Below are 26,942 nucleotides of genomic sequence, written 5' to 3' on the forward strand. Positions count from 1 at the left end.
TTGATGTGAATTTATCAGGACATCGAAAATCATGAGGGTTGATGTAGCGTCAATATGAAACAGTAAGCGGTTTTGTGCATCAGACATATTGAATACAGGCTTTACACAGGGATGAGGTAAATCCGTAGAGCTTTATCAACATGTGACCGATAGAATCAGTGTCTGAAACAAGCCTCTGCACATTTAATTTCAAGTATGATTTTGTGACGGACGTCCTGCTGTACTATTTATTGTTGTATTGTAATGAGGAGAACAACTCCTGCGCAGCGGGTAGCTACAGCGCACACATGGCAGGGCACACAAGGATCACTGCGCAAAACAAACACACAACTGTTTTGAAAGCCTGAATACCTGCTGTGTGAGTAACTCTAAGAGAGAGAGGTGGAACGCAACGGGGACATTTGATTTTTTCACTCTATTATTATTATTCATGTTACACACACACAGGCCTGAAATACACACACATGCACAAACAGGACCTATGTACATGCAATTAATGGAGAGATGTCAGAGCGAGGGGGCTGCCAGTGACCAGCGCCCTGAGCAGTTGGGGGTTCGGTGCCTTGCTCAACAGCACCTCTGCAGTGCCCAGGAGATGAACTGGCACCTCTCCAGCCACCAGTCCATACTCCATTCATGGTCCACACAGGGACTTGACCCGGCGACCCTCCGGTTCCCAGCCAAGTCACCTATGGACTGAACTACTGCCGCCCCAGGGCGTCACCTCTAATGTACACTCATATAATGGGGTTACATCCAGGTTACGCGTACCTTTTGCCCTCAAGTGGCACTTGAGCCAGCCACAAGGTCACTTTGGGGGCACTCGGACTAACCAGATGGCTTATGTAGGCCAAACAGAGAAATTTGTGTGTGTGTGTGTGTGTGTCTGTGTGTGTGTGTGTGGGGGGGGGGGGGGGTGGCACCTAGTCTGTCACAATGTGTAAAATGTGTTTAAAACAGTTGCCGCAGAGCAAAAAGGGCAGCGTGGTCATTCTCCCTGACTTTTATGAATACAATCTTTAAACTGGATATAGGATGTGAAAACAAGCAAATGTTTTCTGCATCTTCCACAGTACGTCCCACAGGGATTCTCCGCTGGGTGTGTATGTGTGAGAAAGAGAATTAGTTGATAAAGTAAGTTTGATTAATGGTTTTGCCCTTGCTGAATCCTCCCGACTTGCCTGCGCATTAAATTGCTGTTGCATCAGGCGAGGCTGTGCACTAAAAGTTACTCTTTGTGTTTTATTCTTTTTAGGCAGCAATAGTTGAGAGATGACACGACATGAGGGGAGCCAGAGATTGGGAATGATATGAAGCAAATGTCACGGGTTAGAGGGGAAACTGGGTCAGTCCCATTAACCCCAAGGCCACCAGGGCGCCACATGTTATTGTGTTGGTAGTCTGACTTGCTGATAGGGCCGGGAATCAGTCAAACATTTTTAATACCTGTACCGATACGGATACTTAAGACTTCAAATCACCAGCCTTGGATCAAGCACGCTGCATTTACTGATATTTACTCCTCATAGTTAGAACTGAATTTTGGTGAATGACAAGGCAATTTTTTAATACTCCATACTATCAAGGCAATTCAGTTGGTGCCTGAAGGTATCAAAGTTAGGTACCCAGCCCTAGACACCAGATGTAGATTGTTGGTATAAATCCTGCCATAGGGCGCCTATTTCCAGATTGCATTTTCCTTTGCAAAGGTGTCTCTTCTTTTGCAAGCACACTGTCACTGCATCCAGGATCAGCACCAGCCAAAATAAAATGTGATTGGTTTAAAGAAATATATATAAAACAAGTGCTGAAGCAGCGCTGTGGAGATAGTTCTGGCAAAGCGTGACTAGTGTGTTGGAGAGTGAGGAAAATGCGATCATCTGACGAGAGGTGAGTGTGGGTGTGTGTGTGTGTGTGTGTGTGTGTGTGTGTGTGTGTGTGTGCGTGTGTGTGCGTGTGTGTGTGTGTGAGTCCAGAATATTGACTACTGGCTCCATCTGTAAAGCTAACACTCCTCATTACTTATAACATTCAAAACATAGATGTGGGGGAAAATGGCTGTTTTGCTGTGGGTGTCTTTTTCTTCTTCTCTGCTCTGCCTCATTTCCAACAACTCTAGCAATATGTTCAACAAACGAAACCGCTTTGTACTGTTGTAAAACTCCTCCACATCTGGCATACTGAGCTCTACCTCCTGTTTGGTGTTCAAACCACTGAGTATGCAAATTAAACGTACAGTAGTTACCTTTCCAAGACTCTCTCGGATGCCTAATGCTTAGTCCGACACAAACGGGGGTTAGATTGCATAAAAAGCACCAGTGTATGTTCAGCTGTAACAAGCTTTAACTCCTAAACTGCAGTATGCACACCTGCATGCCCATACAGTGAACTACAGCACCATCAGGGGGCAGCAAAGTCACAGACAGCCAGCTGCTGTTGACACCAGTTTCTCACTTGATTTGTCGGGCGATGAGCAGGGTGGAGATGAGAAGGGCGGTAACAGGAATGAGGGATAGAAAAAGGGAAGAGAGGGAGATGTCTCAAGGTGTCAAGAAAATGAATATGTTGCAAAGCAAACAAGTCAGATTACCAGGCTCTCGATGCATAAAATCACTATTAAAACATGCAAATTCATGCTATTTTATAAAATGTGCAATCAAAGGTACAATCTCCAGCAAAAGAAGTGTTCTGTATTTTCCTTTTTTATCCTTAAAGTCAGTTACTCTCTCTGGGAACCCTTCTCCCCGCTGCCGCGAGAGCTTTGGAGACTTGTCAATTTCTCAGATGGCCGAACACTGTAGGCTTGATTTCCTCTAAGTGTTCTCTCTCTTTCGCTCTCTCTCTTTCTCTCTCACTCTCTCTCTTGCTCTGTGTGTGTGTGTGTGTGTGTGTGTGTGTGTGAGAGTGTGAGTGAGTGTGTGATAAAACCACACAGAAGGCAGAGGGAGAGTATACGTGCAAATGTGTGTTGGAGAGAGTAAAAGAAAACGAGAATGAAGTGAGACACAAAAAGCAGGGGGGGAGATGGATGCAGTACATTCCCACCCTCCCTATTCTGCATAGTGTGCCACAATGAGAGTCAGGGTTTACATAACCCACCACAGCTCCTAAGCACACATATAATTACAAATGGGGATTAGGGAGCAACAGTGTAATGTTCTAAGCAGCGAAAAAACGGAAGCCAACAGATCGTTTTTAAAGTGCACAAGGATCTGTTGGTCTCCCGGGTAAACATTGTCAAACAAATGCCTGCCTCTCCGCCGCTGCCTCGCTGGCATTTTCAACAATTCAGTCAACAGTTTGTACTTCTCTCTCTCTCCATCTATCCACTACTACATCAGCCTTCTCTTGTATCGTTTCGTTTTCATGCACTGTATGAATCTGTTGTGCCTGAGTTGTGTCAGGCACTACTGGCATACTGTTCCTGCACAGGAGGACGACTGTCAAGCTCACCATGAGTCTGTCTTCCAGCGCCCGAGGCAGGAAACACCATCTTTAATGGCAGGCAACTCCAATCTCCTCAGTGGAAGGGGAGAGGAGAGGACATTTTGCTCTGTGTTCTTTGCATTCACGGAAATTACCACAGCTGGCACCCGAGAGAATTAAAATTCAATCTGCGTGACCTCCAATCACTCAGGACCTTCGCTCTTCAAAACCATCATCTCAGCAAATGGAGAGGGAAAGAGAATAAAAGGATGCATTTATTTCCGGGCTGAAGAAGACCTTCCCCGAGTCACACTGCGGTTGCAGCCGAACCACAGAACTCGGCTGGAAAAACATGTGACACACTTGATAACGCGGAAGATACCAAACTCATTATTCTGCTCAACCCCACGATTATTCAACAGCAAGAAGCAGATAAGTGTTAAAAGACAAATGGAACAAAGCCGAGAAGACGAGTGAATAGATGGGGCCCCGTTTTTTCCTTGGGACTGGGAAATCTAAAAAGAAAATGCAGGCATGGGCATTTTCTACACCCAAGCACAACGCAAAGCCCGTTTCAGCTTCAGATGGAATCGAATTCATTTCGCATGCTCCGCTAGGCTGCAAAACAAGTCCAATGTATACACACACGCAGGCACACAACCTTTCCAGTTAGGCCTAGGTATTTATCTATGTTTCACAAGATGAAAATAATAATGAGTACAATTAACAATACAATAAACAATGAAGATAAGATGGACTTTTATTAATCCCCGGAGGGAAATGTGGGTGTCCAGGCAGCAAGGAGTAGAAACACAGGAGAGGTACAGCACATACAGGACAGAACGTAAATGATACATGAGACGTGGGTGGATGAACATGATATGTAGAAACATCTATTGATAAATAACTGTTAAATAATAACTGGTAGAACATTTGCAGAAGCCTATTTCAGACATCGAAGGACCTGAACATCCTCAGGAAGAACAGTTTAGAGGGCCCCTTTCAGTATTAATAACAAATACTAAAAACCACCGTTAAATTTAAAAAGGGGACATATTATAACAGTTATAGGTTCATGCATATACATGTACTTAAATGTCCAAAACACATTATATATTCTCATTTTGTCCGTCTGACTATACCTGTATTCAACCTCTGTCTGAAACGCTCCAACACCAAGTCTGCTCTGATTGGTCAGTGTTTCTGGGTCTTACGCATCTGGTTCCCTGTGTCTTTCCACCGTCATTGCAGCCAGGGAATGACTGTAACGACACTGCAGCAGCACTTTAACCTATATTATATATATATATATATATATATATATATATATATATATGTAAAGTTGTGACATCACAAAAGTACAGAAGGCTCGTTTAAAGACACTTTGTTTCTGAATACGGGCCGTGTGCATCTTGCTGTGGATTGAGCGTTTTGATACTTTCACAGTATTTTTTATAGCAACACATCCAGCTTTAAAAACCCTTTTTACAACCTGGGACCCTTTAACAATCTGGTGCCTTTAAGGCATCATTTTGACATTTTGAATCTTGTGAAAATTAGCAATTTTCTTTGTCGGCACGAGACAGAATCCACAGGAAGGATCAGACGTGTATGGTTTGACATGCACCTGTTTTCAGACGCTCGGCGTGCACTAAAAATTTCCCGCAGTGTGTCAGGGCACATCTACTCTCAACTTAGCTTCCTGCATCACGGTCGCTGATGACACCTTTCAAAGCATAGAGATGTAAAAATATAGGATTTCTTCCCCCATGAGAAATATTTTATATTCACCATTCAGCTTGATACATGGTGACATATCCTCGTGTATTTTTTTTCTGTCAATCATACTGCATGCTTGTTAGGATCACCTCGAAATAGGAAGCAAGCATTTCCTGTGTTGAGCAAACAAGACAGGTGATTTATCTGGCGGCATACGCGCGCGGGGGTTGGTGAGAAACTAAAATGTGAAGTATCATTGTCACTAACAGTCCCAGACATATTGGCACTCTGAAATGAGTATGATATAGTAACATTAGATGTAATGGTGAACTGCAGGTGCAGCTGCTGCTTCAAATCTACCACCTGCAGTGCCCCACAGAGGCATCATGTGCTAAATGATGTGAATCAGTTAGCTCATGCACAGCCAGTGAGCCTTTACAGTGTGTACGTGGATGAAAACCTCACACCCCTGTGTACATGTTAAAGCAAAGATTAAGGACATAAAGTCTAACTAAATCTGTTACGGGTATTTTTATTTCAGACTACTGATAAAGATCAAAATGCACAGGTTATCATTGCGAGGATTTTGTCATTCATTAAAGCGAATCATATGCTTTCAAGCCCACTTGCAACCATTCAACTCCAGCTAATTCTTCCTGCTCATCTGTCTCCATTCTTAATTTGCCGTCCACTTCGCCACCCCCCCCCCCCCCTTTGTATTCGCAACCTCATTCTCTTTTCTCCATTTTCCTTGTCTTTCCCTAGCCTCCATTTTACACTCGCTCCCACCTTTTGTCCCATGTATGTATGTGAGCACTGGCTTGTTAGTCAGGGCAGACCTTGAAGTGTCATTTTCTCTGTCTGCGGAGATAAATGTCCCAGCAAAAGGTGCTTATCACCCGTTTACGGTGAAAAGTGGGGCTGGGAAAAGACAAGGGCGAGGGGAAGGCGAAGGTGACGGGCAGTTACAATGTAGTGAGGAAGGGAAGGGTTACTTTAACTATCGTTCTTTATTAAAACAGAAAGGGAACTGAAGACAGAAACGCAAACACACACCTTGATTGTTTTCTACAAATTCAGCTGTCTGGTAGGGAAGGAAGAGGAAGATGAAACCCCTTTCACTCCAAGTGACAGAGCGTAGGGCTCAATCATGGCTCCTCCGCTTCTAAGGAAGGGCGGATGTCTACTTTATGATAACACGGGAAAAGTAACTGGAAGGCTGCAGTTGCACATCTTATTCTATCTCACTCAGCAACAATGGCTTTCTTCAAATTCTAACAGCTCGGCTGAAAACAGAAAAGAGAAACTACTGAAAGGCGAGTGGCTGTGCAGCGTGTATTCAGGCGACTGCATGTTATCAACCTTGACGTGATGTTCTCTTATACAAACCAAATTGCCAGCCATTAGATCGGATCTCGGTGCTGCATGCATCAACTCGACCTGCCAAACAGAAATATGACCTTGGGGATGAAGCCACAATTATTCACTAATAGATAATAATTCTTTTTTTTTTACAATCATAAAAGCACGACTGGCTCTCAGGCTCTATCTTATCGTGATTTATGCCCGTTGTCAGGTCAGCCTTTTCTCTTCAGGTTAATTATTGCACATTCAAAAACTGAATGAGACACAAACAATACCAAGTACAGACTGTATGATCTCATCTGTGGCTTTGGAGAAGCTTTATAAAGTCGGAAAAAACAACACTTACGACGCCATAGTGATGTCATCGGGGTTATCTCGGCTTGGAGACAAGGACTTTAAAATAGAATCGGTTTTAAGATGTATGTTTCCTAGACAAAGAGGGTCTAATGAAAGACACAATCCAACTGAATTATGGGAAAAGAGATCCTTTATGCTGCATTCCTAAGCACTGGGACATGGGACTTCTCCTACCTGGAGTTTACGAGCTCCCACTTCAAAGCGTCCTAGAACATTTAAGTCGACCGTAAACAGAAAACATGGACGACCGCCATCAAAAGGGTAATAAACATATTGTCCAGCAGTGGATCCCATTGGTCGATATTAGAGCGATATTCAGCTAAAACATCTTCATCAACGGATCTGGAGCCGTGCACGTAAAAGCTCTGCATATGGATATGAAATGGACCTGGGTACAAAATTACAAAGGGCTTCAGTTTTGCTGTGACACTTGAGATTTAGATTTTTATTTCATCATAATGAAACATTAATGTGTATGTATATACTGTAATAGTAATCTATAAGAGTCTGCCAACTAATGTAGCCTATAATATATAAATATATGCTATATAACTCATATGTTCATGCCAGAATATTCAAAACAAGTTGTGGTTTTAAAGCCGCAGTATCTAATATAACACTACACGCAGGGAAGTAGCGTTTAAAGCCTGTTCTTTGACGTTTTATCGCTCTCTACGGGCGCCGTTGTTGTTCTCCGACTTATCTCGGTGAGGTCGGGGTTGATTGAGCTCCCCCGAGTTTGCGAGTTAGAGTTTTTCCACTACGACAAGTGTTCCCGTGCACTTTTCCAAGCTGGATGTCCGAATGTTCCGACCTCCCACGGCACTTGAACGCAGCAGTATTACATGGATTTGAAGTAGGGGTCGGTGATATGGTCAACATCTTCTGTCACGGTAAATGTGATCTTATTTTAGGGTTGAATACATGTTTATGATTCGACAATCGCGGCATTCTGCAGTCTGTTAGTTATTTACAGCAGACCACTACGTACAGTACGACAGACCGCACACATGTCCTGCAATCCGCAGAAAAAGTCAGCTGTGGCAAAAAAAGCCAAAAGTGTACCTCTCCAATATATACATTTTTATAGTCTACATTTGGAGATCATGAAACTTTGTATTTGTGGTTAACTACTGGAAAGAGAACTAGAAAACAGAGCAGAGAGAAAGGTTAAAGGACACGGTCGACAGAGAAATACACCAACATGAAGTGAACACTAAACGGATCACCGTATGGGCTGTGGCGGTGTTTAAAGCCTGTATAATATAATATAAAATGTCAACAGACTGTGACAGTTACAGAGTAGAAAACCTAAATCAGGCGCTGCGACCACATTTCCTACCGTAGAATCTAATGGACTATTTTAGCAGACGCATTAAATAAGTTTTTAATCCATTAAATATTATTTTTTAATCAATGGAGAAGCTCTGTTAGACAGTGTCTGCGCGTTCTGTAAAGAAATGATTTAAATGCAGTATTGCTTTCATTCACCACACATTAGATTATGTGCTGACAGGATGAAATTTAAACGCCATTGCTTGTGACTGTCACATGGTTAACCAATGGTTACAATCAAGCAAATAAACCAAATGGGAGTATGGACGGGCTTATGTTTCGGAAACTAAAATATTTAGCTAAAGCGTGGAGGTTCATTTATGAGGTTGGGGACATATGCTGTGATAAAAATCACACTTAGCGACACCAGGAGCTTTAGGTTGTGTACCACAGCCTTCTTTAGCAGGTTCTCAGGTTTTACCACACTGGAAAACGTCCGAAAGGTTCAGGAACAATGAAGTGAGGAAACCTTGAGTTTATACGTTTAATTGAGCTTAAAAGATGCACTTAAGGGTGTGCGATATATATCGTCTGAGATAGAATCTAAATTGTTGTTTAAAGATGTGTGAAATCACAATATTGAGTATGTTGCTCATATCACACACAGGCCTTTTTGAAAGGCCACAGATTCACTGCATGGTCAAGCCGAGGAGGACAGACTACTGCCGGTGTTTGCTTTTGCAGTTGTGTCATGAGGTTTGGTGTGTCTGGCTTGGAAATGTTATCTCAATCGTCAACCGTGACTGCGGCGCGTGTGCATTGAGAATGCATGCCGTGTTCACGCTTCACAACAACAACAAACAAAGCTATGGTAGCTGCATGCATGTCTGAAGTTAAACATGAGAGAACAAACAGCGCTAGGAAACAAAACACAAACTGTGCCAGCCTCGGAGTCGATGTCGATGTAATAGCTAAACATGAATCCTCCTCACTCACATTGAGGTAGTCTGGCTTTGAAAACACTGGTGTTGCCCAAAAGACGCCAATCTGCAAACTATGTCGGAAAGCAGCTGCCGTCAAAGACATCTCGACAACGAACTTGTTTCACCATCTACAAATTAACCACCACATGAGAATATGAGGAATATTTGGAAGTCAGCAAAGACACTGACAAGAAAACACCTTACAGCACAGCAGCTGAATGTGTATCCACATACTAATGTTAATTAGAAGTATTGTTTACATTAGGGGGAAGTGTCTCTCATGATTGTTTGTTTGTGTAATATTTTATAAAGTAAATCCTGTAGGCCACTTTGAAATGGTTGATGTGTAGTTGTAATGCTTGATCTCAATACTGGCACTGGTGATTTCAGTGTTTTTGTATGGTACTTACTTGAATGACTCAGTTTTAAGTTAATAAGTAAATAAAAAAGTTTCTTTAGTCACTATAATCATTAACATCTAATTACTATTAACAAGAGCGAGCGAGTACAATAGGCCTTGGATGCTTTTACACACACATTGTTGAGGGATGCAAAATCCCAACACATATAAATATTGGGATATTGATGTTTGTTAAATCTCGCACACCCCAAGCTGTATTTATCCTAAGTTAAGAAACACATTTGATAACATACGTTGTAAATCCGACTGACCTGAGTAACAGAAATACTGTGTCACAAAACAGACAGTTCAGCAACGTGTGTGATTCAGTTTAAACAAACCTGTAATGGTGATGAACACTGGTTCGAGGGGCCCCCTGGGAATTTCAGGGCCCCAACAGACTCCAGCATCACCCCTGCCAACATGGGCTTGCAACTGCAACATACTGAATAAGATCCATGAACAAAATACAGTGCACGTACACGGCTCTGGTTTGAGGACTCAAGATCATACGTGGCAGTAATTGGTACCTGACCTTATGAAATTACTCACACAAAGGCAGCGTGGCAGCTATAGGATTAAGGGGTGGGTGGAAAAGGCATTTAAATAATGCTCACGCTGTTGGAACTGGCTTTTAGCATATCTGAGGAACCAAGCTCATCTGAATACAAATAGGTTTGGAAAACATTATTTAAATAATTATTTATAGTTCATCAAAGTGGGGGCAGAAACGGTGCAGTGGAAGATCCCGTAGATCTTGTTCTTGTTCCTATGATGCATCTATACTGTCGAATGATAAAACCAGACTAATTAATGTTCACAACACAATCTATGGCAGCCAAACTAAGAATTAATAATAGACGCTGCATGTGGAAGAGAGATGCAGCATATTAATTTACACCCTGTTGACACGTGTTGTTAATGAAGTGGAGAGGTCACCCTTGGGTTAACTTGAGGGTAGAGGTGTACGGTATAAGCAGTGTAGACAATTTGCTCTAGGGTTTGGATTTTGACCCTACCGTGTAACCGGAAGAGCAGCTCTGACGTGACCACACAATGCGTGCTGATCCGGGGTATATACTGGCCCTCTGAGTCGAAGTCTATGTGAAAAAGTAATTCATGGCTGATGTTGACTGCTGTCCTCTCTCGCATCTCAGTGCAACCGTCTCAAATACGCGTCAAATACCGGGCGAGTGGCCACAACGCTCTGCGCGCTCCCGCTTTTTCTGCATCGATCTTTTCCATAACAGCTCCGCTTCGCACCTGCAATTGCTTAAGTCTGGTTCAATCACCACCACAATGTTTCTTTCTACTTAAAAAAAATGAAAACACAGAAAAACCAGCAATTCAACAGTGAATGGACAGAGAAGTATCTGTTTATAACTGTAACTGTGAAGCCTGTGTGTTTACTCTGCAACGAGAGTGTGTCAGTGTGAAGCAAAAATCTCAATTGGTAAAGTAACTACTTACTAAAGTTATCAGATAAATGTAGTGGAGTAAAAAGTAGAATATTTTGTGGGGTAGAAGCATAAAGTAGCATTAAAGAAAATACACAAAGACCCTCAAACTTGTGCTTTAAGATAAAAAGGCCTAAACCAGGATATACTTCTGTTACCATCTATGCTTTAAATGTAATTTAATTTAATTGAATAGAGTGATATACATTTTAAACCATACCTTACAGCCCTACTTTACGGGTTAGCAACATGACAGTATACTATATACCTCTAGCGTATGTTTCAAATGTTCGTTTTCTCTTGTCCTTTGCAGCAGGGGAATTAAATCTACTTTTACCTGTGAAAAGTGTAACGTCACACACAGCGGCAAGCATCAATGTCATCCAGTCTCTGCTCTGCCATTACCACCTATGATTAATCTGTGAAAGCCATGTGGCAACCTATTATTTCACTGCCACTATGAATGAACATCGTGCAGAACGAGCTGATAATGGCATGGTGTGTGTGTTCTGGCGTTCCTAGCTTTGTGAGAGCCGATGTGATAGACGTGATTAAGACGTGTATGAGTTTAGGCAGAAATGTAATGACACACATTAAAAACTTAAATGCAAAGATGAGGAGCCTGACCCATTAAAAACCCTTATAATCAATCGATCAATCAATCTTATAAATGAATGCGACTTAAAATTTATTTGAATGAAATTAAATGTACAAAATGTGTCAGCAAATATCACATACCATGATAACGTTCAGGTTCAGACTTGTTTTTTGGGCATCTTCTGTGGATTGAGCGTCCGGATACTTTAAAATAACTTTAATTTGAATTAAATAGTATTTATTTAGCACCTGCTGCTTTATAATCATAAATGACATGGAAATCTCACTTTGTAGAAAATGGGATCTTTAGGGGCGCACTCACACTGTTCATCCGCACCGTGCCCCGTTCTTTAGGGTACTTGTCCCCCCTCCCTCTCCCCCCGCGCCCCAGCCCCGTTTGTACTCACACTACCTGGGCCTCGCACAAATGCTTCTTGCAGTCCATACGTCATCACGCCGTAACACGTCACACGCATTGATGACGTCATGGCGATGCGTGGCTTTGTTTCCACATCTTTCCGTAGACCTCGGAGTTTTTGTGCGTCTTGTCGACTGTTTTTGAATCTTTTCATCGACCAAATCTGCAGTAAACACTCCACCTCCGCATCACACCAACGTGAACCTTTCACCGCCATTGTTTTTGTTGTTAAATTTCCGCGCATGGTCCCTCCTTTTATTTTCTATGTCGCACATACCGCTACCACCGTAGGGCTCATGCTCGTACACGTGCGCACGCTCGTGCTCGTACATGTGCAAATGGCTCTACAAAAGCCCACCTCTTTCAAGCGGGCCGTGGACGTCCCGCTGTCCGCAGTTATGCGCGGAACGGGTGCACTCACACTGCTTAAACGTACTAGGCTTTAGCTGAAAAAATGGTTTTGGCCCGGTACAGAAGGACAGTGTGAGTGTACCTAAGGAAAGAGGGAGCCAGCCCTTTAATGAGAGATCCCACCACTCATATGTGGTGGACATACTTCCAGCCATCAGCTCAGGCCCAGAGCCATCACTAGCCGCAGCCATCAGAGGGAAAACATAGGCCCTTACTGTATTCCGGCGGTGGCATCTTGTCAGGGAAAATGCAATATGCATTAGACACAATCCAATCTGTCCCCACTGAATTGGTGTGTGGTTGTGTGTTTGTGTGTGTGTGTGTGTGTGTGTGTGTGTGTGTGTGTGTGTGTGTGTGTGTAGATGAAGCGGAAAGACAGAAAGGGGAGAGTCTCAGTGGGACGGCCTGGCGCTGGGCTGGCACATCGTCAGACAAACACACTTCATTACAGGCCTATTTACCTGATTAACTGGGCTACTTTATCAGCTGCACAGCACTCTGCAACACACGACTGTCAGCTATACCCTGGCTCCCTAAAAGCTCCCCTCACACACCCACACAAATAGGCCCACACTTGGTTTACAAACACAAACCTTGACTGACTGACTGACTGACTGACTGACTTAATCGCTCAATCGAGGAATTTTGTCTCTTCGTCAGCGGAGAACATCAAATGCACCTCCCTGTAGTCTTGAATTAATGTCAGCTCTTGCAAGTAAGACTCAAATACGACCTGAATTATTTGTTGTACTTGAGTTTTCCTTATGGGGAATAACATTTGGGTAGCCTTTTCATGTAACAATCAAAAAGGGAATAAAGCCTCAAGCTTCTTCCCATAGACAAGAGAGAGGACAAAGCATCTTCAGACATAAATCACTAGAGGAGGGTAATGATTTCCTTTCGCTTTGCTTTCTGCGGATCTGACTGCAGGCTATTTGAGAAGAAAATCATTTCCCAGTATTTCACCTAAGTAAACCTGTATGCCGTATTCAGCCCAATTAGACAAAACCTACGCAGATGGAGTGAAGCTACAGGAATAATCTTTTCACACCGGCAAAGGATTAACACTGGCGCAGCAGCAGTCAATAAAAATAGGTTACAAAAATAAAGATATTTAATATCAGTTCCACAAGCCCCATAATCTGAAACTTGTTCCCGCAAACCATGCTAATACATGTGCACATTGTATTTTAAGCAAGCAGCTTCTCTCTTCTCTTCACCACGAGTGCCTGTTGGGGCTGCACCGAGCCAGAGCTGCACTGTTTGAATTCAGATCACAGGCAGACAAGTTTTTGGCAGGGCTACGCACCCGGTCACAACCCAGGCTACCAGGGCCAGGGCCCGAGCTTCATACACCTGCACGGGGCACTGGCACTGCCTGACTTTGTATGAACACACATGATCTCAAGCACTGGCTGTGATAAAAAAAAAGAAGCATTTTCAGTCATGTGAATGGATGCAAATGTAAACCAGCTGCAGACACAGAACATATGGTCACACAAGAACAGCAAATGATGATATTCACTGCACACACACACACACACACACACACACACACACACACACACACAGTGGCTGGCTCCCATGCTGACACTAAATCTGTTCGTGTGATACCTCAGTAGACCTCTGATCACAGGTGCTGTCATGTCTCATGGGCTGGGTTAAAGAAGACGTGCCAGAGAGAGAGAGAGAGAGAGAGAGAGAGAGAGAGAGAGAGAGAGAGAGAGAGAGAGAGAGAGAGAGAGAGAGAGAGAGAGAGAGTAGCAGAAAGTAAAAGAAAGGTTGGAGCTTAAAAGAAAAAACGACAGACGCACAAAAGGATAAAATCATCTGTATACTAAACCTGGCACCGATTCCACGTAGAAAGCAGAGCAGACAGGAGTGCTGTTGTCTGTTAGTTGTCACCTAGTGTGATCTGTGATCTCCTCAAACAGTCTAAAATACCTGCCAGGTTGTATTTTTCGTTCTGGTAAACAGAGCAGGAAAATTGCGAGCTTTTTAGCTCCCTGTGGAAAAGAAATTACACGGAGCAACGTGCTCTGTTCAAAACAAACATGACGAAATCATCTGGAGACCTTTCATTTCCGATGATGCCATTATTTGAGTTCCGAGAATAGCATTAGTGCACAATGTGCTGAAACCTCTTCCACAAAGCCTGTCTTTTTGTCACGTTACATGTAATCAACAAAGGCACATGACTGTTGGTACTGTAAAACATGCTCTGAGTAAACCAGTGAAGGCAATGCCACCAAACCACAGTTCTAACAGGGTGTTGGCTGGTAAATATGACTCTATATTCACTCAAATAAAGTGGGACTAATATTAATATGCTGTTCCATAAGTACTGGCTACTCCTAGAATACTTTTGTATAATTAATTAGAAAGCAATTACACACAGTCCTTACTAATCAAATATGTGATTAAGATTTAAAATCATCAATTTATGGTGGGGGGGGGCTGGAGCCGATCCCAGCTGACATCGGGCGTGAAGCGGGGTCCACCCTGGACAGGACGCCAGTCTATCACAGGACACATAGAGACGAACAGAGACAGACAACCATTCACACCTACGGGTGATTTAGAGTCATCAATGAACCGAACACCTGCACGTCTTTGGACTGTGGGAGGAAACCGGAGAACTCGGAGAAAACTGTTCATTTATACTTTAATTCATTTGTTGTCTCTATTAATTGTGTGTAAGGATTTGGAGTCACTCAGTGTTCGTTGTTCAGGAGCTTTTTATGGGGAGTAGAGTTATCTTCAGAGGTCTCCTCCTCTCCAAAACAAACGAGATGGGTGATCAGGTTTGTCACGACACCAGAATTTTAAACTTCGATACAATACTAGAATAAACAAGAAAACAATACACTAGGAAGAAAAGGAAGTCCATGGCACACTAAATAGGACCGATTTCCGGCCATGTTTTAAATGAAAGACTTGCACACAGTGTTTGCACAGAAACAGACACTGAACACAAACCAACACACAATTGATTTTCTCCTCACCCATTTCATTTGTGTGGCTCAAAGTGTGAGTTTAGATCTGCTTTTTTTTATAGCTTCGATACTTCTGATGCTGTCAAATGGGGATGTCATATCGTTTTGAACGCGGTATTGAAAAATATAAAAACTTTTGCCAACCTCACTCGCTGATCAAAATCGGTAAATCACTGAAAAAAGAAGTTTCACATTAAAAATCTGTGTTTCTCTGAAGCTTTTATATAAGAAAGCGTCTTTCTAGTCTTCTGACTACTCAAGGCGCTTTCACAGTGTTTGTCACATTTACCCGTTCATCCAGACATTGACACTGATGGCAGTGGACATCTACACACACCCATGCGCAGCACGGGGAGCAATTCGGGGTTCAGTGTGTTGCCCAAGGACACTTTGACAAGCGGACCGGGGGGATTGAACTACCGATCTCTCAAATGGAAGGCGACCCACTCTTCCACTGAGCCACAGTCGCCCGTGTAGCCACAGTTGCCCCTGTGAAGGGTCTGCGAACAAAACTACTGCTCACGCTCACATAGCTTGATTCTCAAATAACTCAAGATCCACATGTATGATGACTGGAATCCCTTTGTTTAAAACATATAGTTAAAAAGGCCGAGCTCTCATAGATGTATGATGACACTGTGGCTGAAAACTGGGCAAACAAGGCCGATGCAATGTGACAAATACTTCCGATGTGTGCCACGGAAATCCATTTGAATAGTATCACCAAAACATGTGGTGCTAGGCTGATCTCAACATTTGAACAAAGACAGAGAAAATGGCTTATTTACATTCTAGCATAGTGTCACAAGCAAAGGCCAATCATTGTAATGTAAATGTATAACCTTGGTTACGCTCCCAAAGCGAGCGCCGATCTCAATCATTCCACACCCCTTGTCTCATCATACGAGCACAATTCTCTGTTGTACCGTATACAAGCTGGAGATCAATAGCAGGCGCCATGTGTGAATACATCTCAGTGGTTGTTTGATATTGTCACTCGGGAGCTCCAGGGGCTGCTTAAAAGCATGGAGGAGAGGGAAAATGAACTATTCTACCAGCATGACTAATACAATTCCATACGATCCAAAGTGTCGCACATTCATTTTGATTAAGGAAGAAGAAGAATATACCACGTCTTATTAAGCCCAATACTTCATATTAAGTATTTCTTCATCTGAAGGGCGACTGCTCGGGAGCAGACACGAATTAGCTTTAAAAATAATCTACTGTGAACTGTAATGTCAGTAATCATATGGGAATGTAGAAGCTAATGAAATCAGACTCATTTGTACATTTATTTTGCCAACATCCAGACCTTGTGCTATGTGCAGATGATGTTGTCGCCCTGGTTTAACCAGACTGTGACCTCCCATGATTATAGCTGAGGGTCAAACATTCAGAATGAGGGCACTGCTCAGTTCACGTGAGCTCTTGAAAGTGATTGCTGGTAGCAGAAGGAGTGGGCTTTAGGGCTGAGGACAGGCGGTCCAAATCAAAGTTCTCAATTTACCGCTCAGTCTTTTTTCCGACCGTTTATCCGCGGTGGCTCGCTTTGGGAGGTGACTATGGGGAAAAAAAAGATTGCTGACACAAGCAGCCCTGAGATGGGATTCCTCCACAGGGTGGCCAACCTGACTCTACGTGAGAAAGTGAGCAGTACAGCAAACTGAGAGGGCTCCAGTATTGAGCTGCTGTGCCTTGGCACTCATGGGAACACTAGCTGAGTTAGTTCAGGTGGTTCAGGCCCAACCACAGAGCAGACCCAGAACGTACAGTAGGAATTACTGATCCCCCATAAAGAGCAGCGGGGAGAACATCTAGGTTGCTCTGTTCACACTGTTACCACTAAGAAAAGGCCCAAAGGACGATCGGGAGGGGGGATGTCTCATTGATATGATACAGATAATACCATTGTTTATGCTAGGGATGAAGTCTAATGGTTGGTTGGTTGGCTAATGTGCTTTTGTCCGACCAAATTCTCATTGGTGGATGGGCGTGCTTTATGCCGTGCTGCATACACCAGGGGGGGCGCTAGAGCGAAGGGAGTGGTGGAGCGCTTTGGAGGTACAACTTTTGTTCAGCTGAGAGGCTGTGGTTTAGTCCGACTGCTATGATACAGAATATCCACAGAAGTAAAAATGTCAGCACAAGGTGGAGTACTTGCTCAGGCTCTTGCTCTGAATATAGGGCTGAAGCATTCATGGAGAGAGGATAGATGTATATACAGATGAATGTTTACTGCCCAACAGTATTCATTTCTCCTGTGTTGTTTGTCTACACTTGTACGTTTGGTCTTTGTGGTATTTGTCCCGCCCCTCAAAATATGCTGGCCTCAGGACAATACGCTTTAGTGGACAACATTACCAGGTAGTTACACTCAGTTCACTGTAGTTTAGTATATCTTATGACCCTTTGACCGACATATTGAGAAGCACAGGAGATAAAAGCAGTTAAAAGTAATTCCAGCCCAACCAGCTACAACAGTAAATACTGCTTATACATTGTTGCATCAGAATTAAAAATCTAATCCTGTAAAATATAGAACAATTGGCGGGAAATACATGTATAAACATTGCACTGGCAGTTTTATTTAAGTACAGAGTACTTGCCGGAGTGCACCTCTAAAATGATTAATTGATTATTAAAGTTGATTCATTTCAACTATACTGTGTGTTAGAACGATTTCAACATGCCTTCAATTTGTAGCAACATACCTCAGAACAAGCAAACTGACAAGGAGGGATTCAGTATTTGAACCAAGAAACAAAAAAATGCAGAGGCATGTGTTCGGCCGTGACAGCATTACCAACATCAGCGCATTTTACCACACCTCAAGTCTCACTGTAAACTAGAAATCAGTTGCTGAACAGACTGAAGCTTTGTTCTGCAGCTCCAGAACTTCGGGGCAAGCCTGTGATCCCTCGGGTTATCGCCCGGCAGCAACAGCACTCACTGAATGCAGAGATACGACTGCTCCAAGGCCGATGTGTGGGCGGCAGCGAAACAGGACAGAAGAAGAATGAGAGTGTATGGAGCATCAGGGACATATGACTTAATGTTTTCTTCTTGTGGGTAGAAGTTCACTGAGGCACATTGGCTCAGATTTAGTGTTTCTTTACGCAGTACACCGCTGCCTTCTGCGCTCTGTGCCGATACAACATCATGGGAGTGCTACTAAAATAGATAACAGTCTGGCTGAGACAAGGTTAACAGGATCAGACAGCCCAAGCTTCCCAACTGGGCTCCCACTGGAGGTTTAGCTCTTTCACATCAGAGCAGAACATGTACTCTACATTACAGATATTCTACATTAGTTTTAATTATTTAAAAAGGTACATTAACAACACAGGAGGGACACGTTTCAGTCCTTCACAGTCTATAACGTGGCTCTTTGTCAATGTAAGGTACATGCTCATAACTATTCTTTTCCAATCATCGACGTTGAAACACTACCATCCCATCAGCCTCCTGCAGTCACACTTACTGCTGATTCTAACAACCTGCTCCCCTGATACTCATTATTCCTCCAACATGTTTCTTTACACACCTGAAGTTGTTAGGAAAGTACTTAAAGGGCTCTGTTGAACCTTGGAAATATCTGTGAAATAGCACAAAAAAGTGAAGGACGATCTGAACAACAGTCCGATAACATACTCTCCCGCAGCTCCGAGTGTCCCTATCTACGACGTCTCATAAAAGCTTCATGCATCCAAGCTCTTAAAATCCCGACAAGGAGAGCCCGCTTCAGCAGCCGAGAAGTTCAATTCCACTGAAGAACCTTCCCCGGCAAATAATAAAAAATAAAAAAAACACTTTGCTTTGCCAAAGCCACTTGGCAGAAAAGTGAAATCCTATTAAATCTTTCAACAAAGCTTTCATAAATATTGTGAGGGAAGAGTCCCAGGTCCCACTTCAGCCTGTCTTCTCAAACACAGCACTGTCCACTTTGCTCGGAAAAGCTATTGTCTGCGAACAGCGGCTACATCGCTGCCACTTCACCAGCGACTTTAGGATGCCAGAAAATATATTTCAACTTTGTCAAACTACTTCTGTCAATACTTTTGCACTTTGCATCTTCCACAAACATATTGATGGAGAGTAAAAAACTATTCCATGAGCACGCTGAGCGAATAGATTTCTAGCACGTAGACGGAGTGCAGCTGTTGTGCCCTCTTTAAAAAGTCCTTTACTAAAGAAATCAATAAGCCTTCTGACAAACCCAATAACATTTTAAAATGATCACAATAAGAGAGAAGCGACGGAGGGGAATGGTTGGAAAGAAGTCTCACCTCTCTCACAGGTACTATCCCAGAAGCCAGTTCCAGTGCAGTCACAGACGAAGCGGTTCCATCCCTCCTTACACGCTCCGTTGTTCTTGCAGGGGTTGCTGTCGCACTGTTTCCCCGTCACCTTACTGCACGTGGACTTGATGCCAGTCATATTCTGGGCCTGAGCGATCTGTCGGATGTCCTTGCTGCGCCCGTCGATGAACAAATCCCGGACGCAGCCCACGTAGCCGTAGTTGAGCATAGCGGTCCAGAGCTCGGTGGGGAGCACCAGCCCGACCCGGCTGTCAGGCAGACCACCCAGGTAAAGGTCCCCCTCCAGGTCCAAGATCTCATTTTCCCCGCTGGCAGTGAAAGGGGTCCGGCGGCTGTTTACAGAGATGATACCTGAAGGAAGAAAAGACATCATTATTAAATGCTGGTCTACACTGAAAACATGTACATGTCATGTCATACTTCTAGCATATGCTTTAAAAACAGACTGCCGGGGGAGTGAGTTAATGTCACTTCTTTCTTGGTGATTTTGTGTCATGTTCTACTAGTGAAGTGATCCGCCTTATTTTGCTCGCTGCCAGAAAACAGCACTTGCTTGCTTGAGATAACAGGAACCTCATTGAAAACAAGTTACTTTTATTGCCCTCAGTTTAAAACAGGTGTGCTTCCTTTCAATTTAAGCCTCACAGCAAGAAGGTTCCAAGTTCGCATCCCGGCTGGGGTCTTTCTGTGTGGAGTTTGCATGTTCTCCCTGTGTATGAGTACGTTTTCTCCGGGTTCTCCGGTTTCCTCCCACAGTCTAAGAGCGTACTCACACTGTCCTCCAGGACCGCGACCCGGACTTTAGGGTACTTGTCCCCCCTCCCTCTCCCCCCCCCCCCCCGCGCCCCAGCCCCGTTTGTACTCACACTGCCAGGGCCGGCCAATGCTTCTTGCTGTCCATACGCCATCACGCCGTAACACGTCACATGCGTTGATCGCGTGTGTGTGGCTTTGTTTACAAACCTTTCCACAGAAAGTTTTCGACTGTCTTTGAATATTTTCATCCGACCAAATCTGCAGTAGACACTCCACCTCCGCATCACACCAACATGAACCTTTCACCGCCATTGTTGTTGTTGTTAAATGTCCGCGCATGGTCCGTCCTTCTATTTACATGTCCGAACAGGCGGACATAACGCTACTGCCGTAGGGCTCGTGCTCGTGTTCGCACACGTGCGCATGCTCGTGCTCGTACACGTGCGCATGCTCGTGCTCGTACATGTGCAAACGGCTCCGCTAAAGCCCACTAGGCTTTAGCTGAAAAAACGGTTTTGGCCCCGGCCAGAAGGACAGTGTGAGTAGGCCCTTAATACGTGCAGGTGTTCGGTTCATTGATGACTCTAAATTGCCCGTAGGTGTGAATGGTTGTCTGTCTCTGTTCGTCTCTATGTGCCCTGTCATAGACTGGCGTCCTGTCCAGGGTGTACCCCGCCTCACGCCCGATGCCAGCTGGGATAGGCTCCAGCCCCCCCGCTGGATGAAGATGAATGAATGGTTTGAAGCGAATAAACTAGGCTACAGATTAGCTCGGCAGACGTTGCTGCTGCAGGCTACGTAGGCAAAAAAAGAATGGAGAAGTCTTCAGGAATCTTTGGTTCAATTGGTCAAAAGTGTAATTCGTCTTTCATATCAGCTAGTTCTGGCCATGTTTCATGCTGTCCAGACAAAGTTTTAGCAATATCAGAGAAGACGCCGACCGCGGAGACAGCTGATGAGTCATGTGAGTTAAATGTTCACTACATCAGAACTTATTCAGCAAAGGCTTTTCAGGGTTCCCACTCTTTTCTAGAGACCATTTTCCAGGACGTTTCCAGCGCAAAGACACTGGTGATCTTGTTGTTATAACGGATAGGGAACCCAGCATACGCTAATATGTTTTAAGTTTGATTTAAAAGACGTATGTGGCAATAACTTACATATGAAATCATCTGTATCTTGCACCTGCTTTACTAAAGAATATTAAATAAATCAAAATCAGGCTGTATTGATTCCCACCCATTCCCAGTGGAAATGTTTATCGGCAGAAAGTGTTTGCCTTAAATGCTGGATCAGGTAGCGGCGAGTATTGGCGAGTATTCAAGGCAAGGCAGCTTTATTTGTATAGCACTTTTCATACACAAGGCAGACTCAAAGTGCTTCACAGCACAACATGTCATGAATTCAAATGCATTACAGAAAGACAAAGAGAATAAAAACACAGACAATAATCAAAACAGTGCGGACGTTAAAAGTGCGAAGATTTAGCAGAAAGCTGAGGTGAACATAAAAGTGTTCAGTGTAGTTTTAAAAGTGGTCAGAGTGGGTGAAAGTCTCACATCTTCAGGAAGTTTATTCCAGCTGTTTGTTGCATAATGACTGAAAGATGCTTTCCCTTGATTTGAGTTTACTCTGCGAACCACGAACAGATTGGTCTCAGAGGATCTTAGTGATCTAGAAGGCTTATGTAGTGGGAGCATATCAGTGATATACCTCGGCCCTAGACCATGAAGTGATTTATATGTGAGCAGGAGGATTTTGAAATCAATTCTCTGACGTACAGGAAGCCAGTGTAATGATTTAAGAATTGGTGTAATGTGCTCACATTTTTTGGTCTTTGTTAGAACTCGAGCAGCAGCGTTCTGAACGAGCTGCAGGAGACCGTTACAGTAGTCTAGCCTACTGGTTATGAAGGCATGGACAAGTTTTTCTAAGTCTTGAGCTGACATGAGCCCTCTAAGTCTTGTTACATTTTTAAGATGATAGTAGGCTGATTTTGTTACTGATTTGATGTGACTGTCGAAATGTAAATCAGAATCCATAATAACCCCAAGATTTCTGGCTTTATTTGAGGTTTTCAGGGACAGTGATTGAAGGTGCTGGATGACTTTAAACCTTTCTTTCTTAGCGCCAAAAACAATTATCTCAGTTTTATCCTCATTAACTACTGCAATAGTTCAATATGCACGTAAATGAGATTTTGGCGAGTATTGGCGAGTATTCAAGTTGATCCGATATCATGTAATTTAGCCCCCCCCCCCCCCCCAATACATTAAAGTAGGTTCACTCGTTTTTCAGGATGCATGCTTTTCCCATTTAGTGCACAAATGGTTTTTCAGCATAAACCTCATCAAAAGAATGTAAAACCTTTTCGTCCCAGCTGAAGTTTTAATTGACTTTTCACATCTAACGCAATACTTTAAAATGCACATAAACACATGTGAATAGAAACACGACTAATGTGTGGCACTTCTACAAAAAATATATTTCAAGACTAAACAAGAAGGATATTTTCATGCAGAATGTGAGACTAACAGGTGAGAATGAAGGAAGGATTAATAATTAATCACTTCTGGTTATTTTGCAAACAGAAGATGTCGGAGGTGCTGGAGAGAGCAAGGTGAAAACGCTGACAGAAATAGCAGAGCACACCTGCGCTATGGAAAGATGCGGTATGGTAAGGTACAAATCTGTGTTTGGCAGCCAAGGTTGCTCTGATCACAGACTCTGCAACAACCTCTTCAGGGGAACTCTATTTGAGTCATAAAAACCGAGAAAGGGGCTGAAAAACAAAAATCAGTCAAGGGAAAAATAAGCTTGCATCCAAGTGAATAACCACCTGACTGGCTCGAAGAGAGCGCAAAGGGCCCCACAACACTAAATAGATTTTACCAGGTTTATTCAGTGAGTCAAGTTATGTATTTTTATACATCTACAGAACACTAAATTAATCTACATCTCTGCAGGGATCACATAGTTCAAATCCTTATCTGATCAGAAGCGTTTAAGAATGTAAGAAACAAAGAGTCACATTTACTTTTAGTGCAAAAGCAGCGAGAGCATCAACTCTGCTGTACTGTGCATTTTACTTCACATACTGTATCCATCCCATGTTATTTGCTAAAATGGTTCAGCTCATCACCTTTTTCCCCCCAGGCCGAAATCTTTAAAGCCAAAAGCTAAAATGAAAACGACGTGGTTGTAATTTACTGTGCGACTCTAAGCAGGCACCAGAAAACTGCAGTTCCTCAGGTGACCACTTCAGGCGGGCTTAAAACGCAAATCAATCCCCATGGATCTAATGTCCACCTCTACAGCAGAAATAAGCATGTGACACAGCCTGGTACAAAACACCGCTTTGGTCTCTGGCTAGGTTTAGCCTATGTACTACTACTGCTACTACTATAACAATTAGTCATATATACTGCCACTAGTGTTATAAATTATAAAATTTGTAGCCATAAAAACACCATCAGTGGTGTGTCTCGCTGTACCGTAGCTGCTATTGCCGCTCCTCAACATTGATCATGTTTGCCATAATTATCATTTTCATATTCTATCACCTTAGCTGTGCTTGTTCCAACTATTCTGCTGCATTAACTTCCATAACATATAAGTCATATTCACATTACTATAGATATTATTATAGTTACTGTTACTGTTTGGTTGCTCGCATCTCTGGAAGTGTGTCTGTCTCTCTGTCTTTGTGTCTGTCTTTGTCTCTCTCTGTCCATCTGTCCGTCTTCTCTCTCTCTCTCTCCTTCTCTTCCTCTCTCCAGTGCAGACAGATGTGCGTCCTCCACAGAGCTGGGTCTGTCTGACGTTCCTGTCTGTTATAGTGAAGGTTTTCAACGCCACCGTACTCTACGGGGGAATTGTTGGGTCTATGTAAATCATACATAAGTCATAGTGCATAGTTTAGGTAATCTGATGCTGTTACAGATATTTTAATGTGGCCTGATAATTACAGAGTTGACCTTTAAATATAAACACTTTAAAATACGGGTTTTACTTAACTGTCACTGGTACAATATTAGCTCCATCTGCACCTCTCTGTCAGCCCGCGCTGAGGTCGAGTAAATGTAGCGAAGAGATGAAAAGATCACTCTTCACACAAAGCCCAAATTTAGCATACAGCGTGAGTTCTCACATTTAACATTCACCTTGCAGCCAGACGGAGAGATTCTGGCTGGAGATCTTTGTGGACGAGAAATTTAATAAGCTTGCAACTCCCATTAACATTTCACTCAAGCTACAAGTGTGATTATGCCTGTTCTTAACCATCCCTCAGTCTGGTATCCATATATCTGTCACATTCCTCTTTTTCCCTGTGAAAATCCCACTTTCTTCTCTGCTATCGCGCTGGGGGCTGCGCCGGTGATTAATCAAAGCAGCGAGCTCTGACACACGGCTAAATTGGCTGCTCTAACCTGATATATAACACAGGCTGTAGCACCGACTAACACACCCTAGTTCTCTGGAGGATCCCACCTAATGCAGAGATTGTGTTGGGTTTTGAAGCTCAAGGCAACAGAAGTTTGTAGCATTTTTTTCTCTAACATAATCTTTTCTAATACTTTCTGTGTATGTGGCCATGTTTCCAGGTCAGAGGACATATGGATGGGAGGAAGCGAGGGGGGAAAAAGAACCAGTAGCTATCTAGAGAAAGCACGACTTTAGCCCGGCAATAAATCACCGCTGAAATTAATATATTGAGGAAATGTACAGTATCCTGTGGTTGTAATGCAGGAAAAAGATGAAATTAGCAGTAACATGATTGTAGCCTGGATGCTTACAGCTGGTGCAGATCAATTTTTACAGTTACGGCGAGACTACACTGTCAGACTTATTCTAGGTGTTATTCTTAATTTGTATTCCCCTTAGACTAAACAATTCCAGTTCATCAAAACCAGTTGAGTGTCATTATTAAATTTGAAGAATGGCAAAGTTGCAAGGTAATGGCACTGGAAATGATCACCTATTTCAATTTTGCATTTTTAGTAGAAGTGGTTAGCACTGTCGCCTCACAGCGAGAAGGTTACAGGTTCGAATCCCGGCTGGGGCCCTTCTGTGTGGAGTTTGCATGTTGTCCCCGTGTCTGCGTGGGTTTTCTCCGGGTTCTCCGGTTTCCTCCCACAGTCCAAAGACGTGCAGGTGTTCGGTTCATTGATGACTCTAAATCACCCGTAGGTGTGAATGGTTGTCTGTCTCTGTTCGTCTCTATGTGTCCTGTGATAGACTGGCGTCCTCTCCAGGGTGGACCCCGCCTCACGCCCGAGCGCTGGGTGTCTCCATCCATTTGTGAGGGTGCACAGTGATGTTTTGGCTAAATGCTAACTTCCGCATGCTAGCATAATCATCAGTGACAATGCTAAGATTTAGCACACCAATGTGTACAATATTCACTATTTTGCATTAGCATGTTAGCATGCTATCATTTGCTATTTAGCACTGAACAAGAAGTTCAGCTGAGTTTAAAAAGCTGAGGGTCATGCTGTTATTTATGTGTTACAGCCTCTCAAATCCATATTTTTTTTCATTTTAAATTCAGTACCTTTGGGTTTGACACTGTTAGCAACTAGAAAATATCACTTTGGCCTTGAGTAGTGATGAGCATTGAGGATAACTTACCTGAAATAATCAATAAATGAATTGCTTTTAGGCCTGTAATGATATTTTATTCCCCAAAATGTAAGTTTCAGATTTGAAATGAATGAAGGAGCATACAGAACACAGTCACCACAGCAGTACTGCAGAAAAGAACGTGTATTCATTTCACTTACTCAGTATTTTAGGATGTATTTTAGTTCTCTTGGCATGATTACTCTGTGCTCAACAGTTTGTTAGGTGCCTAGTCTGCTCTGCCGATAAGTTCATATAGACTTGAGCCAAAGGCAACATGTTTATAATTCTTCGGTTGGTAAACTGTGAATAAAAGTAGCCAACTGCAGAAAAGTTTCAGTCACCACTACTGATGTCTTCCCTTTCCCCTCCATCCTTACCTGAGCGTCCGTCCCTCTGGATGTCCACGTGGTGCCATGAGCCATCATTGACCTTGGCTTGCGTGGCCTTGACCTTGATGGTTCCGGAGCCCATGTCTAGCAGCAGGTACAGCCCTCCATCCAGCAGCTCCACCGCAAAGAAGTCCACCTTGTTGTTCTTCTGGCCCTTTGCGTCCCGTCGATCCTGAGCCTTGCCGTGGGTGAAGAGTATCAACCCGTTGGGTTCGGAGGTGCGGAAGTCAAACGAGATGGAACCCACGCGTTTGGTGTTCCACTTTGGCAAAGCCAGGTAGGAGTCCGGCGTCTCGAAGTTGATTGGGTCGAGGGTGGGAACGTTCTCGCACTTGAAGACCACATCGCCCTGGAGTTTCATCTTGGGGTCCACGATGCGGGCGAGGCGAGACAGCTCCAGACGGATATCATTATTCTTGTACACCACCTGGGGAGGATACACAGTA

The 26,942-nt window shown here is 43.4% G+C and overlaps 1 protein-coding gene across 1 annotated transcript in view; it reads right to left on the reverse strand.

Moving 5' to 3' along the window:
* Positions 1–26,942, reverse strand: part of nrxn3b (neurexin 3b) — a gene marked incomplete at both ends in the record, with an annotated part of 330,192 nt that overhangs the window by 214,360 nt on the left and 88,890 nt on the right. The window contains 2 exons of the mRNA XM_083933978.1: positions 19,694–20,077; positions 26,485–26,923. Of these exons, the coding sequence (XP_083790104.1) occupies positions 19,694–20,077; positions 26,485–26,923 (823 nt within the window). The remainder of the gene's footprint in view (positions 1–19,693; positions 20,078–26,484; positions 26,924–26,942) is intronic.

The sequence above is a fragment of the Echiichthys vipera genome (assembly GCF_963691815.1).
Source record: "Echiichthys vipera genome assembly, chromosome: 19".
NCBI lineage: Eukaryota > Metazoa > Chordata > Actinopteri > Perciformes > Trachinidae > Echiichthys > Echiichthys vipera.